The sequence below is a fragment of the Rhinatrema bivittatum genome, chromosome 5 (genome assembly GCF_901001135.1).
Source record: "Rhinatrema bivittatum chromosome 5, aRhiBiv1.1, whole genome shotgun sequence".
In the NCBI taxonomy this organism is placed as follows: domain Eukaryota; kingdom Metazoa; phylum Chordata; class Amphibia; order Gymnophiona; family Rhinatrematidae; genus Rhinatrema; species Rhinatrema bivittatum.
The window spans coordinates 349,370,368-349,389,412 of record NC_042619.1 but is presented as its reverse complement, the minus strand read 5'-3'; the positions used below and the strand labels follow the sequence as shown (position 1 = coordinate 349,389,412).

Genomic DNA, 19,045 nt, shown 5'->3' with positions numbered 1-19,045 from the left:
ATGCAGGTATGCAGTAGGTCACAGAAGATCTCATTGACCATCTTTTGGAAGACTGCAGGGATGTTGCAAACTCCAAAGGACGTTCTCAAATACTCATAGTGCCCATTGTGTGCATTAAAGGTGATCTTCTATCATCTCCAGCCTTGATGCGGACAAGATTTACGTGCCATGGAGATACAATTTTATAAATATCTTGGCACCCTGTAGATGATTAACGATCTTGGTTAGTAATGGCAGGAGGAACCTGTCCTTTTATAATATTTATAATATTTATGTTTATATTTATTTATATATATATATATATATATACATATATATAGGTTATAGTATGTAAATCAATACCCCCCTCCAATGTATTTCTTCCTTGGTTTTTGTTAAGGGCTATGCCCTAAAGTTAACTGTATTTATCTGTTCCTTGTAAGGGCTTCGCCCATAAAGTTCATGTTTTACTGTGAACCGATGCGATGTGCAAACGGACATCGGTATATAAGAGACATTAAATAAATAAATAAATAAATAAATAAAATAAAAGCATTCAAACCACAATAATCTATTCACAGTCTGAACAATCCATCTTTCTTTGTGATGAAAAAGAAACCAGCTCCTGCCGGAGAAGAGGACGGCCAGATGAATCCCTGTGCCAGATTTTCTTGAATATAGGCTGACATGGAAAGTGTCTCTGGTGGAGATAAAGAGTAGACCTGACTCCACTGGAGCATAGCTCTGGGAATGAGCTCAATGCCGCAGTTATATGGATAATGAGACAGCAGGGTCAGCGCTCTTTTTAGAGTATACTCTGCATATCATTGGTGAGATGGTCCCACAGATACCAAGCAGGAATCTGTATACCCATGCCCCAGTGGTTCTCCAAGGTGGACCAATCAAAATGAGGTTGATGTTGTTGAAGCCAATGCAGGCCTACTATGATGGGTTTAACGGCTTTGGGAATAAAATGGAAGCTGATTTTCTCCTTGTGCAAGAGAAAAAATCAGCTTCCATGTTAGGTTAGTGGCTTGGTGGTCCAAATAACCTATCCCATGAGAGGATCCCCATAGACTGAAGATATTACAAGCGGCAGAGACATTTGAATAGTAGGTATTTGCAGCTGGCAGACCAGGTCCTGCAGAATGAAGTTCCCCACAGAGCCAGAGTCTACAAAGGCCTGGGTGAAGAAACATATTGGGTCCAGATCTACTGTAACTGGCTAGAGGAGTAGGGGAGCAGGGACAGTAAGACCTAGGGTCATCTCCCTGAGCGACCCTAAAAGCAGTGAGTCAAGAGATGGCCTCGGGCCATGCAGTAGAGACAGAGACCCTGTTGCCTGTGATGAGCCTCTCTCTCCTAGGGTTAGGTGGCAGAGGCCCATTTGCTTCAGTTCCTCCTCTGGAGGAGAGGCTGAGAGTGCAGCGGTAGCAGGTGAGAGCAGCATTGAAAGCAAGGGACCAAGGTGATTCTGCATGCTGGATGGGTCTCCTGGGCCCTTTCCTGCAAATGTCGGTCTATCTTGCCAATTAGGGCAATAAGGGCCTGCAAGGAGTTGGGAAGCTCCCAGGCAGCAATCTCATCCTTAATCTTCCCCAAGCGGTCTTCCAGGTAGATGGTGAGTAGGCTGTCTTCCTGCCAATTTAGTTCAGAGGCCAGGATTCTGAACTCCATGACTAACTTGCCTAAGGTTCGGGAGCCCTGGCAAAGATTGAGTAGATCAGAGGCCATTGAAGCTGCTTGCCCTGGCTTCTCGAAGACAGATTAGAATTGTTCCATGGACTGCTGAAGGTCAAGTAGGATGGGGTTCCCTTGTTCCCAGAAGGGAGAAGCCCAGGCCAGCACTGTTCTATCTAGCAGAGAGAGGATTATAGGTTGTCTTGGCTTGGTCATTAGGAAACAGAGAAGCCTACAAGTGGAAGTGCATTCTGCACTGGTTGAGAAATCTCTGACACTGCTGGAAACTGAGGAACAGGCCAACTGGGTACTAAAGAAAGGGATGGCACTGGCATAGGAGGAAGCAGTATGGTGGGAGAAGTCAGGCGTCCAGGCAGGTAGTGAGGCAATCCGTAGCTGTAGCAAGGAACTCCAAGGCACCTTGTTGACGTTGTAGCCTGCGAGCTAAACCAGGGATGGCTTAGAGCAAAGTCAAGTGTGACGAATCCATGGCCTCAGCAAACTATTGTGTCTGTGGACCCTTGGGGTGAGATTGGTTCTACCTGCAGTGAGGAGCCCTGCAGGTCCTCACCACCAATAGGTGGACCCAGGCAAAGCAGAGACCAGTCAGGAACTTCACCTATATCAGCCCACATTCCACTCTGATTGAATATTTGGGTGCTGGGGCAGGACTTAGGCGAAGATCTCTGCTGTAGACTAAGGCTATGGTCAAAGGGCAGGTTATGGCCAGGAGTAGGCAGTGTCAGGCAAATTGAGAGTCGAAACAAGGGTCGAGGTAGGCAGCATTCAGGAAAGTCAAGAGTCCAACAAGGCCAAATACCCACTAAGGGAGAGGAAGAGAGATGGATAAGGTGGAGACAGGCTGGTAGGCAAGACAGGAATAAGCAGGGCAGATGAAGGCTGGGCTAGAAGCGACATACACAACAATGTAGCTGGACCTGTTGCTGAGGTGTCTGAAGGGTGTCTGGACTGCCCTTATATAGGAGCAAGTGGTGATGTTATCTAAGGGTGCTAGATGGGTTTTTCCACTGCAGGCCCTTTAACTCCAGGAGCATCTACACACATGTGCATAAGAGGGAACTGGCAGCATCCTGCTATGTTGGCGGGGATAGCGGTTTACTGCTGCATTTGTCAAGGAGACCCGGCCGCTTTGGGGTGAGTATGGTGGCTGGCAGGAGACCCCCTCAAGCCATGAAACAAACTAGGAAGGGAAGGAGCAAGACAGGGAGGTCTGGACTAGACAGAACAGGCAGGGGAGGCAAGGACAGGTCGGATGAGGCAGGGCAGGAACCAGGAAACAGGGACAGTGGCAACACACTCTGCAGATCAAGGCAGGAGACCTGTTGCTGAGACGCCGGATTTGAATATCCAGCTACGTTGAAATCATCAGGGAGTGCAGGGTTGAGGTTTCCCATTGCAGGGCCTTCTTAACATAGCGCACAGCATGCGCCTGCACCTAGTGGGGCTGGTGTCCGGAGAAACAGCATGGCAGTATCCATGCCACTGGAGAGAGCTTGGTATGTTGGGGTCATCCTCTGAGCAGCGAAATGTTACAGTACCCCCTCCGCAGGCCTCTAGGCTTTGCTTCTGGGGAAAGCATTGATTGAAGTCTTTCAGTAACTGAGGGGCTTGAAGGTTGACTGCTGGCATCCACATGTTCTCCTCTGGTCCGAAATTCTTCCAGGAGGAAAGGTATTCTAATCTATTCTGGCCTCTCCTGGAGCCTAGGTTCTCCTAGGTTCGAACTCTGTGTCCATCTTGGATGTCACTTCCATGGGACTGGAGGTGTTGCTATGACAGCTAGGACAGGATTAGTGGCTTCAGTAATGACAAACATGTATTTTCAGCATGGGTGGCAACTTTATTTGGTAGGCCACAGTCCTTACCTGCCTTAGAATGGGGAATGGTCCAATATACTTTGGTGTGAATTTGATGGAGGACATTTTAAGCTGAAGATTTTGAGCCATATCAGATCTCCCACTTTAAATTGTTGTGCGGGTCTTCGCTTTTTGTCGTCCTGGTTTTTTAAATTGGTTAACTGCCATGGTGAGCAGTTGACTGGTCCTCTGCCATAGGGCTTGGAGATCATGGCTCATAGCATGGGCCACTGGGCAAGATACCAAAAGCAGGATTGAGAGAGTATCCTACGGTATTTGCCATAGATGACCTGACACAGTGACAACCCAGTGCAACTCCCTATGTGATATTTATGGTGAATTCTGCCCAAGGGAGGAGAGTAGCCCAGTCATCATGTCATTAACATATGATTTGGTTGACCCTTTCCATCTGACCATTACCTTGCCGGTGATATGCTGATGTGAAGTCCAGTCTGATTCCATATTTTACAGACCTCTTCAGAATTGCGCTGTGAATTGAACTCCATGGTCAAAGAGAATGTAAGAGGGAACCCAATGGAGACAAAAGATTTGTTGCATTAAGCGACCAGCCAATTCTGGTGCAGACAGGAGGCCTGCTAGAGGTGTAAATTGAGCCACTTTAGAGAAACAATCTACCATGACCCATATCATTGCATGGTCATTAGAGAGGGAGAGGTTGTAATGTAGTCAGTGGACAGGTGGGTCCAGGGTTTCTTAGGGGCTGGCAATGGCTGTAACAGTCCCCCAGGGTGAGCATGAAAGCTCTTATGTTTGGCACAGATGAGGCATGATTCCATGTAATGTTTCATTTCATAAGAAGAAGGACATGGCATACTGGGTCAGACCAAAGGTCCATCAAGCCCAGCATCCTGTTTCCAACAGTGGCCAAACCAGGCCACAAGAACCTGGCAATGACCCAAAAACTAAATCTAAACAGGGCTCGTCCGGGATGTCACTCTTCATTTGAGTACATACAAGAAAAGTACAGAATAAGCTTGCAGGTCTGAAAGTTTATCAACTTAATCATCAAATGTATTAATATTTCTTATAATGGCAACTCCACTGGGTTTATAATAACAATTCAACGGGTCCCCCGAAACGGACCCCGTGTTTCGCCGTCAGGCTGCATCGGGAGGGACAGATGTCTTTATACCAGCATTCTGTAAACATAAATATATACATCAGAACCAAAATAGAGAGGGCAAGCTGACATAGAAATAAGAATACATTATCAACATACCGTATTAGTTGTAAGTCAAAGTTTCCAGGGAGTGCACTGGCTTCCAGTATTACAGCAATTTAAAGTCCACATTTTGGTGCGAAAAATACAGCAGGCTCAGAGAGAAGGAAAAGTAGCCAATCAGAATGCTAAGATTCTAAACCAATGAAAGAGCAGAAAGGACAGCCAATCCAATCACTGCAGAGGAACGTCAGATAAAATAACTCCACTCTAATTCAGCGTTCTATCCTTTAGGTGTAACTGTGTCTAATAAATAAATCCATTTTTGTTCCCGCTTCAGTAACAACTCAGAATAGTTGCCTCCCAACAACGGGAGACAAACCATTTCAAGAACAAAAAAGTGCAGATCTTGTAAAAAAAAAAAAATGTGACGCCTGGATCCAATGGTTTTTTATGTTAGAACAAATGTGGGCTTTAAATTGCTGTAGTACTGGAAGCCAGTGGGTATGTGTGAGTGCACATGTGAGAACATGTGTGTATGAGAGAAGAGAGTATGTATGTATGTGAGAGAGTGAGCATTCATGTATTGGCATGTGTGTATGAGAGAGAGGAAGCATATGTGTGAGAGCATGTATGCACCAAAGCATGTGAATATGAGAGAGAGGGAGCACATGTGTATGTGGAAGCATGTGTGTATGAGAGAGAGGAAGCATATGTGTGAGAGCATGTGTGCACCAAAGCATGTGTACATGAGAGAGAGGGAGCATGACAGAGTATTGTCATTCTGCTTGTGGGAGGACCCGCTCACTCACCCCCCAACACCAGCTTTCTCTGTCAGCACTGGATAATGTCACCCATTTGTGTGGCTGATATTTATCCTGCTTGTCCATGGAGAATGTCATTTATGACTGCAGTGCCACTTTTCCATCATTCACTAGCAAGTTTGCAGCTCCATCGGAAAAGCATTTTTTTTCTGCTTCCTAGTTCCACCGCGCTGCACAGAGCTGTAGGGGCAGCGCTGCTGCATTGGTGAGAAGCAGACCTCGGGGGATCTGGAAGCAGTTGGACCTGTGGGGAGCACCAGGCTGGAAGAGAAGGCAAGGCAGCAGCAGCAGAAATTTTAGGATGGAACTAGGAAGAGAGAGAGCAGAAGCTTTGCTTCAGCCTGGTTAGAAGGGAGGAGGAGGAGGAGGAGGAGGAGACGACGTGTCAGCCCGCGTGAGGTTGGAGGACCGCAGGAGGGAGGAAGGTGACAGCAGCAGCAGCAGCTTTGTACCAGAAGATGAAAAAGGGCAGCATCATCCTGTAGGATGCTAGAAGTGATAGCTGGACACGGGGATCAAGACTGCAGAGGGGAAGAGAGCAAAGTGTGTGTATGGGGGGGGAGGGTTGAATCAGGGGAGTGGTAAGAGAGGGAAATGGAGGAGGCTGGGCAGGGGGAATGGAAGTGGAGGGATTGAGCCTCAGAAGGGTGAAGCTGGCAAATTCAGCATTGAGTCTGGGGAAAGAGAAGAGGGGAAGAGAGCAAACCTAGGAGGGGGGGGGAGGAGGGGAAAAGAAACTTCATCTGCCTGCTGTACAGGGGATCCCCCCCCCCTTCCCGCCGGCCTTCTCTGCAGATGAATGTAACGTGGGCCTCAGTACCAAACATTTTGCCCAGCTCTGTCCTAAACCACGCCTGAAGGAAGAGGGACGCCAGCCTGCCGTCCATTTTCTCACTTCCAAATAAAGTCAAGAAATTGTTTTGTTTTATTTTAGAATTATTTCCCTCCTGTCTACTCATAGCAAATTTGAGTTTTGTCATAAGCAGAAGGGTTTGGGATTTCTAAGAGGTAAAAACATATGTGAGAATGTGTTAAGCATGTTTAAATGTTTTGGCAAAAGTTGTGATCTCTTAATTAGGTTGTTGTGTTAATGTGTCAGTCATATTCTGTGATATTTTGTAAAATGTTTGCCTTAGTTGTAGGACCCTGCTTAAAATGAATTGCCTTCATTCTAGCTGTGAAGAACCCTTTCTTACCCATTTTAAAAGCCTTTTATACTATGTTGCTGAGGAAGGTGGATCTGACGACGTTCTGCTTGTATAGGCGCAGGGGAGATATAGCTGCTTATTCTCGGTATTCTGCAGTGAAGAAACAGGCAAAAGATTGGCGTAATGCATGTGCTTTTAGTAATAATTTGTTGCCAGTATTTTAAATTATTGTGAAAAGAAATAATTTTCACCTAATTAATATTCATCACAATATATGTGAAAAGCTTACAAGGGAACGGAGTTTGCTTTTAGCAACTAATCACTAGTTTGTTGACTCATTGTATTGACTATTAATCTTATTTTTTGGATTGCAGAGGCCAAGCCTAATCAATATCGTGGAGTGGATTGATTATGGAACACTGGCACTGCTGTTTGGGATGGTAATTAATATGCTTTATGTATATCTTTCTGCCTCTAAACTGTTTGCACATTTTCTTATCTGATTTTCAGGGAAAGGGGCCGCACGTCATGGAAGTGTCATGAGCCACCTATTTCTGGGGAGAGGATATAATTCCACTATTTATTATTTGTAAACTTGCTAGTGAATGATGGAAAAGTGGTATTGCAGTCATAAATGACATTCTCCATGGACGAGCAGGATAAATATCAGCCACACAAATGGGTGACATTATCCACCAGTGCTGACAGAGAAAGCTGGTGTTGGGGGGTGAGAGAGCGGGTCCTCCCACGAGCAGAATCACAATACTCTGTCATGCTCCCTCTCTTTCATGTACACATGCTTCCACATACACATGTGCTTCCTCTCTCTCATACACACATGCTTCCACATACACATGTGCTCCCTCTCTCTCATATTCACGTGCTTTGGTGCACACATTCTCTCACACATATGCTTCCTCTCTCTCATACACACATGCTTCCACATACACTTGTGCTCCCTCTCTGTCATTTTCACATGCTTTGGTGCTCACATTCTCTCACACATATGCTTCCTCTCTCTCATACGCACATGCTTCCACATACACATGTGCTCCCTCTCTCTCATATTCACATGCTTTGGTGCTCACATGCTCTCACACATATGCTTCCTCTCTCTCATGCACACATGCTTTCAAATGCACATGTGCTCCCATCCAGGACAAGACGAGGAACTGACAAAGTCCAGACGAGACGAGAAGCTGGGCGGAAGGACATTGGCACTATCTCTCAGGGCGCCCTACTCAGCCCACCCGCGGGACTGAGTCATGGACCACCCTGTCCCACTGCGCGCCCTACACAGCCCGAGGAGGCTGGTCACGGACCACGCTGGGAGCGGGACAAGCGCAGGGAAGGATCCAGTCGAAGCAGAACTCCCAATGACGGAGCCGATGTCGTCCGAAGCTCCACCAACGGCTGGCAGGACATGACGGCTCAGGAGCACAGGACACCAGTCCACCTGTAGGCTAGTCCACGCTCGGGCAAGACATCATCCAAAGGACCCCCGGCCTAACAGGTACCAGAAGGCTCAAGAGCGCTGAAGATGAAGACACAGGAGCAGGACATCAAGGAACCTGGAACATCAGGGAGCAGAAGGCCAAGATGAGACACCAGGACACTGGACCTCTCATGATCTTAAACACCTCTATCATATCCCCCCTCAGCCGTCTCTTCTCCAAGCTGAAAAGTCCTAACCTCTTCAGCCTTTCCTCATAGGGGAGCTGTTCCAACCCCTTTATCATTTTGGTTGCCCTTCTCTGTACCTTCACCATCGCAACTATATCTTTTTTGAGATGCAGTGACCAGAATTGTACACAGTATTCAAGGTGCGGTCTCACCATGGAGCGATACAGAGGCATTATGACATTTTCCATTCTGAGTGCCTCAGCACACTGAGCTGATGATTTCAATGTATAATATACAATGATTAGATCTTTTTCCTGGGTGGTAACTCCTAATATGGAACCTAACATTGTGTAACTACAGCAAGGGTTATTTTTCCTTATATGCTACTCCTTGCACTTGTCCACATTAAATTTCATCTGCCATTTGGATGCCCAATCTTCCAGCCTCGCAAGGTCCTCCTGCAATTTATCACAATCCATTTAACTACTTTGAATAATTTTGTATCATCTGCAAATTTGATTACCTCACTCGTCATATTCCTTTCCAGATCATTTATAAATATATTGAAAAGCACCGGTCCAAGTACAGATCCCTGAGGCACTCCACTGTTTACCCTTTTCCACTGAGAAAATTGTCCATTTAATCCTACTCTCTGTTTCCTGTCTTTTAACCAGTTTGTAATCCACGAAAGGACATCGCCTCCTATCCCATGACTTTTTAGTTTTCTTAGAAGCCTCGCATGAGGGACTTTGTCAAATGCCTTCTGAAAATCCAAATACACTACATCTACCGGTTCACCTTTATCCACATGTTTATTAACCCCTTCAAAAAAAATGGGGTAGATTTATGGGTAAATCTGTTGACTGTGTTCCATTAAACCATGTCTTTCTATATGTTCTGTGATTTTGATCTTTAGAACACTTTCCACTATTTTTCCCAGCACTGAAGTCAGGCTCACTGGTCTATAGTTTCCTGGATTGCCCCTGGAGCCCTTTTTAAATATTGGGGTTACATTGGCCACCCTCCAGTCTTCAGGTACAATGGATGATTTTAATGATAGATTACAATTTTTAAATAATAGATCTGAAATTTCATTTTTGAGTTCCTTCAGAACCCTGGGATTCATACCATCCGGTCCAGTTGATTTGCTAACTCCTCACAAACACCCTGTTCTGAAAATCAATTGAGGTTTACCTTACTTCTCATCTTATTTGTGCTTGTTTTATGTGGTCCTGCTCCAGGCCCATCCATAGTCAACACCAATCAGAAATATTTGCTAAGCAATTTTTGGTTTTTCCTCATCAGCCTGTACATATTCCGCCCCCTTCATCTCTGAGTCTCGCCACACCACTGTCTTCCTCTTTCTGGCATCTCAAGTAGTTTATGAATGCAAATCTGTTCTCCCTTATCTTTTCAGCTACCTCTTTAGAAAACCATAGCATCTTCTTTTTCCTATAGAACTAGCTGAAAAGGTAAAAGAGAGAAACGTAAACACTACAAGAGCTTGAAGCCCCCTGCATCTGGTTATCCACAGAAATCCTACTCTCTCTTTCCTATCATTTAGCCAGTTACCACCCAGCCACAACAGGACATTGCATCCTATCCTTGGACTTTTAAATTTGCTGATGGGTCACTTATGAGGGGACTTTGTCAAATGCATTATGAAAATTCAGCTACATTTTATCCACCAACTCACCCTGGAATGTCCACATGTTTATTAACCCCTTCAAAAACATCTAACAGCTTTGTAAGGCAAGCTTTCCTTTTGCTAAATCGATGTAGGCTCTGCCCCCTGCTGCTGACTGCTGCCTCTCACTCAACTTCTACTCCTGCCTGCATACCTCTACAAATCCTCTGTCTCTCTGCTCGTGTCCCTGCTTAATTCCAGACAACCCAACACATCTCTAACATGCCCTACTCACATTCCTGCCGTTCGCCATTCTCTGACCTCGCGCACACAAGACGACAAAAAGCAGACTACCAAAGCTAACACGCTCTCCTTTCACTGACAAGAGCACAGAAAGGAAAAGATATTAGACAATCAAGCAACTATCTTTCAATTCAATCTTTCCTCTGTCCAGAAATCCACCTTTCCTGAATCCAATTTCTGACAGCTATCGAGGGGAAAATCTGGGTTTGCATGGCTTTAAGAAAGACTGCACTGAGCACGCTTGATGGCAAACACACATTAAAAAATAATACTTGCTATTATTAGTGTGCATTAGATATACTATCTTGACACTCGTAAACAGCACTAACGCATGCTGCATTCATTATGTTACTTTAAACATATCCCTTTTTAGTAAATTCTGCACGAATGTTCTTCCCTTAACGAATGGTAAAATCTGCCATTACTATGCGTTAATGGCAAAAAATAATGCAGTTTAGTAAATAGTCACGAGGTCTTATCTTTTGGTATTGTATTTCAGAGATTTAATGATGTAGCAAAACTGGACTCAATCAATGTAACTGTCTTTATGCCTCACCTTCCTGGTGCTATGTTTCAGATATTTAATTACTCTATCCTTGTGCTCATTATGCCTTTACCTGGCTGTACTATAGTCTTACATATTTTCTAACTTGTTGAAACTAGCTTTGAGATCTTTAGTTGGAAAAGTATGTAAGAAACAAATGATGATGATGAGAGTACATTGGATTCATGTTGCTTAATTTCTTATGTAAGTAATTGCAGTGGCTTACTGTATTTTATTATGGTTTTTAACTTGCTTTAAATATTTCTCTTTCTTTCAGATGATTTTAGTGGCAGTATTTTCTGAAACAGGATTTTTTGATTATTGTGCTGTAAAGGTAGGTTCTCAGTATAATATCAGCTAATACAGAGGCCGGCAATCTTTTGTGGTCTACTGCCAAAAAAAACCCTACGAGACACTGCAAGTATTAGAGCTGCTGCAGTGCCACTGTAGAACTGATAAATCCGGGGGAAAGGGTCTAACTCTGGCCGTAGTTGCCAACATTGATTCACCCTCCACTCGACATCTGCTGTGAAAAATGATGGCACTGTGAGCATTTTTAAAACTTACAGGATAGCTATGCTTTTCTCTTGCAAGAGCTGTCGGTGTTAACATTCTTCGGCAAGAATTGAAGCAACATGCTGACAAGAAGGTGTTTAATGTGCCACAGAGGTCACCGACCACCGTACGCATAAATAATTTGCTGCCATTTCTCAGAACTGATTTGTATTTCTTTTAAATGTAGAAAAGCAGGTTAGTATTGGTTTACAATGAATAATTAATTGAAAAGCTTTGTGTATGGGTTTTCAGATAATGAAGAAATTAGTGATAATTGAACCACATTATTCAGCATTTCATTAACACTCCTTTTAGGAGTTGTGTCTGCAAGTGTAAGAAGCAAAGCATTCTGGAATATACAATATAAATGTATTATTATTTTTTTTATTTACTTATCATTTTATATGCAGCTGGCAGATAACTCCTAATATGGAACTTAATATCATGTAACTACATTGTGGATTACTTTTCCAGATGTGCATCACTTCGCACTTTTCCACATTAAATTTCATCTGCCATTTGAATGCCCAATCTTCCAGTTTAGCAAGGTCCTTCTGCAATTTTTCACAATTCACTTGTGATTTAACAACTCAGAATAATTTTGCATTGTCTGAAAATTTGATCACCTCACTCACTGTTCTCCCTTTCCTGATCATTTATAAATATATTAAAAAAGCGCCGGTTCCAATACAGATCTCTGTGGCACCCTACTATTTACCTTTCTGCACTGAGAAAACTGACCATTTAATCCTCTGTTTCTTATCTTTTCACTACTTTCAGTACACAATAGGACATTGCCTCTTATACCATGAATTTTTAATTTTTTCAGGAGTCTCTCAAAAGGGGACTTTGTCAAACATCTTCTTAAAATCCAAATGCACCGCATCCACTGGCTTACCATTATCCACATGTTTATTAATCCCATCAAAAAACGTAGCAGATTTAAATAAACTCGTGATGCCTGCACTAGCATGGTCTTCCCATGCACGCACCCGCTGCTCACCCGCTGCTCTTCCAGGCCACGGGGGGGGGGGGGGGCAGGAAGAAGAGAACATGCCGGTGCCGCTGACTCCTGCTCTCCTGTCGCGTTCTGCCCGGGCTATCAGCGTTTTTAAGCCTGGGCGGAAGACCTACTTCGCTTGGGTAGGGGGAGCAGCTGGGTTAGCGGGGGACCGGGAAGTGTGGCGACACACCTGCATGTTCTTGGCGACACGCTGGTGTGTCGCGACACACCGGTTGAGAACCGCTGGCCTAGAGAATGGAATTGGGAAAGGGAGGGGGCTACTGCAGAATGGGGAAGGGCTGGCAGCAAGCAAGAGCTTTACACCGTGATGCAGCAGCGCTGGACTGGGGGCACTCAGTGTGTGAGCACATAAGCAGCAGCACAACAGTAACATGTCTGTGTGTGTGTCAGAGAGCGTGAATGAGAGAGACGCGCTCATACATACTTTGTAAGAGAGAGTATGTGCGAGGGTATCTTTCTCTCTGATACAGACACAGAACCACACTCTGTGTGTGGGTGTGTCTTTGGATCTGAGAAAGAGTAGTATATGTCTGTGTGTGTGTCAGAGAGAGTGAATGAGAGAGACACGCTCATACATACTTTGTAAGAGAGAGTATGTGTGAGGGTGTCTTTCTCTCTGATACAGACACAGAACCACACTCTGTGTGTGGGTGTGTGTCTTTGGATCTGAGAAAGAGTATATGTCTGTGTGTGTCTTAGTGTGTATGTGCCAATAAGATTTCTACAGTCTAAAAATCTGGTTGTGACTGAGTGTGTGTGTGTGTATCTGACACTGGCTGGCAGTATAATTACTTACAATTGGTTCAAAAGCCGGATTGGGAATCCAGGATATATATCTCCTATAAGAGATTTAAGCAGATGTGTAGGGGGCCCAACCGATTTCCATGGATGGAACAGGTGCTGCAGCTCTGCTCTCCCCTGGTGTAGAATGTGTTCAACTTCTTAGTTATTTAGAAAAGATGATGATTTTATGATTTTATCTCTCAATGTATAGTTATTTCTTTTATTTTTCTTTTATTTAGATATTTTAAGCAAAATGGATAATATGTAACTAGTTTTTTTAATGTTTAATTTTAAATGCAATTTCAATTACCGATGCTTAATCTGAGATGTAAACCGACATGATATGTTTTTACATGAATGCCGGCATATAAAACCAAGCAACTAAATAAATAAATAAGTATATTTTAGTTTAATTTTGCCAGGTTCCAGGTTTAACTTGGCGTGGTTTTAGGAATTGTTTAAGCATGCGCTGCAGGGAAAGTGCATGACGGCATCAGATACCCCGTGGGCTGATTTTGAAAAAAAGCCTCCCGTGCTGATATTTTCCCGCAATCCACCCCTGTTAACAGGTGTAAAATTTTTAGATAAGTTTAGAAATATACTTATGCACTTGTATGTATATCGCTTACATATTAAAAACTTGTGGAAGTGCTTCCAAATCCCACCCCAGAATACTCCTAAATCACTTCTTTTTTTTTTCCACCCAAAGTACATGCAAATGCTTAAGTTTTATAAAATAGCATAGATATATATGTGTGCACAAATGCTACTGGCATTCGTATATACTGTTTTTATGTATGAAACTCCTGCATAATTCTTTGAAAATTCCATCACATGCATATATATATATATATTGATCAGGTTGCCTTGATGTTTCTAGTGTAAAAAGCTGACTTTTTCATATTTATGTATATTAGGCATACCAGTTATCAAGAGGCAGAGTGTGGGCGATGATAATCATTCTGTGCCTTATTGCGGCAATGCTTTCTGCATTTTTGGACAATGTTACCACGATGCTTCTCTTCACTCCAGTAACCATAAGGTGCGTATGTACGTTTAATATTATTCATGCACTGTATTGCATTGGTTGCATTTGTTTTCAGTTGCAGAAATGAAATGTTGCTTGCTTGCTGTGGGATAGGAGTCTAAAGGAATTGTATTCTTTTGTGCTGATGGAAAAAGTGCTTGCTACTACAGCTGGTTCTATGTGTATATTGTGATGGGTTCCTGTTGTGTAATGCAGGTTTTGCTAAGTGCTCAGGATAGTAAATTGCCATCTGAATCCTATCGGCTGTGGACCTTGGGCTTCTTTACTTGTTGGAAAGACCAGACAAGAACATGGCCATTGATGGAGATTTTGGATGAATTTTTCACTGACTCAAAATTGTTTTTTTTGTCCAGAGTTTAGGATTTGAAAGAGTGAACAGCCCTTGCTGATGTCCAGGTTTAATCGGCTATGTGAACCTGCTTACTTTCATTTTCGCTCAAATGGAGAGCATGATTTATTTTTTTTCTGGTGATTATGCGCATATGACCTGCTACTGCCAGACAATATTTTGTTTTGGCGGCGTAATAGGAACATTTCTTTCGTATTCATTCTGCATTTGACATTTTCAGTTTCTCCTGAAGATATGGGCCGACACTGAGGTGTGATGAACACGGTATTCCCTGTGGGGTACGGGGGTGTGGGAAGTAGAGCATCAGGCAGATGTGCAAGTGAATGGAATTCTGGTGCAGCAAATGATGTTTGTGTGAAGTTAAGTGCTGAGTGAAAAAGTACATGGGGTTTGCTTTATTTTCCTCAGGTGAGGTGTGTGTTTGAGGAGTCTGGGGGTTTGAATATGGAGATTAATAGGAGTGATATTGGGTGGTTGGATATGTAACCAGTAGCTAAATGTGGGAGGAGAATTGGGAATATTAGCATGTTTTATTGCCCAGATTGATATTTTTTTAAGCACGATGATGTTTTATATGTTGGGAGATCCCTTTTGGATGTACCCTCCTTGAAGGTCATCTACCCTATGTGTGTATTTATTATTACTCTTGGTTTAATTGCATGGTTTATTCTGTATTGTAAGAAAACAGATGGTACAGATAATTGAGAATAGGCCCTGTGAATGTGATTAATGTGCTAAATGCCACGTCTAGTAATGCTGTGTTAACCTGTCAGGTTTATGTCCTTAAATGTAAATGGCATTAGCAATCCAATTAAAAGAAAGAAGGTAAGGTCCTGAATTTTGTTCCCTGCAACAATCCAGACATTGTGCTCCTGCAGGAAACTCATCTAAATTACACTGAATTAAAGTAGGGGCTGGGTTAATGCTTGCGCCTTTCTGTCAGCATTGCCTACAAAATGGAGTGGCAGTGCTATGTAGTAGGTCATCCGATGTTCAGCTGATTTCTCAGCGATCAGACACAGGGTTGATAAAATAGGAGAAAATGAATATGGGGCCAATTTTCAAAGAGTTTAAGCTCCTTATTGTAGTTGGGCTCCTAAAATGGCCCGTTTGAAAACTTAATAGGGTTTACCTCAATGTAAGATTCTAATTTCACTAGAGTTTCTAAATTTAGGGGCCTAAAAAGTGAATGGCTATGGGAATGGTGTTAGGGCAGGGGAACGAAGGAGCTTAACACTGATTTTCAGCAATTTAGGAGCCTACAAGATAGATTTTAAGTCTTGCGTGCAAATGCCGTTGTGAGCCCATGGACGCGCCAGTTTTATAATAAGCGCGCATTTATGTTTGCATGTTATAAAATTGGCTACCTGCCTGCGCAATTTTATACTGACGTGCACATGTGCGTGCAAATCCCATCTCAAGCACGTAAGAGAGGGGATTTTAGTAGGTACACGCAGTGACGCAATAGGCCTATTTCCCAGTTCCCTCCCAGTTTGCTCCAGTAAAGGAACGGACTTCCTAAACCCCCCTAACCTAACTTACCTCCCTTTTACCCTACTACCCGACCCCTTAAACCCCACTGACCACCATTTATTTTTTTTTAATGACTTACTCGCTGTCCATAGTTGGAAGCAAGTTTCGCAGTTGTGGGATCCCGGCACGCTAGTGCGCGTAATTGACTTCATGGGTGCAGTCCCAGCCTTCCCATGCACAAACCTCCCCCACCGTCCCCACCCTTTTCTCACCAAACCTTTTTTATCCACGTACCGGGAGATATGCGCAGTCTGAGGGCCTCTTAAAACCCGTACGGCCTGCGCGTGTCCCAGTCATGCGCGTATCTCCCGGATTTGTCACGTGTAGGACTTTCAAAATTCGCCCTTAAATCTAGGAAAATGAATAGCAGGCCTATAGCTAGGATATTAATTTTTAGGTCCCTAAACGTATATGAATTTTCTGCTGAAAACTTAGGGTCCTAAATTTTGAAGGTCAGTTTTTGGGAATATCGGCCTCAATTGAATTTGAAGGAAAGGGACTATGTATGCTAGAATGAGTTAATTCTCTATTTCTAAGCCTCTGATGCCAGTGATGATTAATACTGAGATTCAAGGTATTTTAATCTCATATCAAGCAACTGTTTTTCATTGATTTAATAAAGGAGCCAAATGAGATTAAATCTTATGTTGAAAGAGGAAGACTTCAAAGCCCTAATTGATACAGTGGCAGAAGTATATATTGCTTTTAAAAAGGACTCTCCACTATTTATGGCAGTAAAATAGGATGATTTCAAAAAGCCATTATTAATTATACTGCTGGGAGAAATAAAGAGAGGAAGTCAGATCTGTCAGAACTGGAAAGGGATATTAAAGAAAGAGAGCAATGACATTCTAAGAGTACAAATTAAATTTTATTAAGACAATTGCAGTAGTTGAAATAATCCCTGGAAGAAAGGAGGAGCAGGGGTGATATGATACAGACTTTCAGATACTTGAAAGGTTTTAATGATCCAAAGTCAATGACAAACCTTTTCCGTTGGAAAAAAATCAGCAGAACCAGGGGTCATGATTTAAAACTCCAGGGAGAAAGACTCAGAACCAATGTCAGGAAGTATTTCTTCACGGAGAGGGTGGTGGATGCCTAGAACGCCCTTCCGGAGGAAGTGGTGAAGACCAAAACTGTGAAGGACTTCAAAGGGGAGTGGGATAAATACTGTGGATCCATAGAGTCTAGAGGATGTGAATGAAGAGAAGAGGCATGGGGGTGGCTTGTGGGAATGACAGCTACTACCTGGAGATGAATATCCTTATTCAATAAACGTTCACACGGTTAATGCGACTCCAACAATGCTCTATGCTTCAACGGCAAGAGGAAATGTGGAAAAAAGGATTTGCATTCACAAAAATGTGGGGGAGTAGCTTGCTTGTTGCGGCGGTTGCTACCCCAAACTAGGGATGTGAATCGTGTCCTCGATCGTCTTAACGATCGATTTCGGCTGGGAGGGGGAGGGAATCGTATTGTTGCCGTTTGGGGGGGTAAAATATCGTGAAAAATCGTTAAAAATCGTTAAAAATCGAAAAATCGAAAAACCGGCACATTAAAACCCCCTAAAACCCACCCCCGACCCTTTAAATTAAATCCCCCACCCTCCCGAACCCCATCCCTCGCCGGAACATCGTTAAAAATCGAAAAATCGAAAAACCGGCACACTAAAACCCCCTAAAACCCACCCCCGACCCTTTAAATTAAATCCCCCACCCTCCCGAACCTCCCCCCAAATAACTTAAATAACCTGCGGGTCCAGCGGCGGTCCGGAACGGGCTCCTGCTCCTCAATCTTGTCGTCTTCAGCCGGCGCCATTTTCCAAAATGGCGCCGAAAAATGGCGGTGGCCATAGACGAAAAAGATTGGACGGCAGGAGGTCCTTCCGGACCCCCGCTGGACTTTTGGCAAGTCTCGTGGGGGTCAGGAGGCCCCCCACAAGCTGGCCAAAAGTTCCTGGAGGTCCAGCGGGGGTCAGGGAGCGATTTCCCGCCGCGAATCGTTTTCGTACGGAAAATGGCGCCGGCAGGAGATCGACTGCAGGAGGTCGTTCAGCGAGGCGCCGGAACCCTCGCTGAACGACCTCCTGCAGTCGATCTCCTGCCGGCGCCATTTTCCGTACGGAAAATGGCGCCGGCCATACGCGTATGGCCGGCGCCATTTTCCGTACGAAAACGATTCGCGGCGGGAAATCGCTCCCTGACCCCCGCTGGACCTCCAGGAACTTTTGGCCAGCTTGTGGGGGGCCTCCTGACCCCCACGAGACTTGCCAAAAGTCCAGCGGGGGTCCGGAAGGACCTCCTGCCGTCCAATCTTTTTCGTCTATGGCCGCCGCCATTTTTCGGCGCCATTTTGGAAAATGGCGCCGGCTGAAGACGACAAGATTGAGGAGCAGGAGCCCGTTCCGGACCGCTGCCGTTCCGGACCGCCGCTGGACCCGCAGGTTATTTAAGTTATTTGGGGGGGGGTTCGGGAGGGTGGGGGATTTAATTTAAAGGGTCGGGGGTGGGTTTTAGGGGGTTTTAGTGTGCCGGCTCACGATTCTAACGATTTATAACGATAAATCGTTAGAATCTGTATTGTATTGTGTTCCATAACGGTTTAAGACGATATTAAAATTATCGGACGATAATTTTAATCGTCCTAAAACGATTCACATCCCTACCCCAAACCAAATAAGCATGATACTTCACTTTCAATGCATATCCAGCGTAGCTCTCTGCTTCAATGGCAGGGGGGAATGAAGATGAGATGGTTTACATTCAGACAACAACAACCAACAAGGACTGAATTGCATAGTCTGGGTAAACAAATAAGCGTGGGAGTAGCTTGCTTATTGCAGCAGTTACTACCTCTAACCAATTAAGCTAGATACTTCACTTTGATGCAGCTCCAGCACTGCTCTCTACATCAATGGCGGGGGTGGAAGGTAACTAGAACCAAAAAGTTACTAATAAGGGCCAAA

The 19,045-nt window shown here is 44.1% G+C and overlaps 1 protein-coding gene across 1 annotated transcript in view; it reads left to right on the top strand.

Annotated features, from left to right (window-relative positions):
• LOC115092998 (P protein-like) overlaps positions 1-19,045 on the top strand; it is a 120,555-nt gene that overhangs the window by 57,961 nt on the left and 43,549 nt on the right. Inside the window, exons 10-12 of the mRNA XM_029604554.1 lie at positions 7,063-7,128; positions 11,063-11,119; positions 14,065-14,189. Of these exons, the coding sequence (XP_029460414.1) occupies positions 7,063-7,128; positions 11,063-11,119; positions 14,065-14,189 (248 nt within the window). The remainder of the gene's footprint in view (positions 1-7,062; positions 7,129-11,062; positions 11,120-14,064; positions 14,190-19,045) is intronic.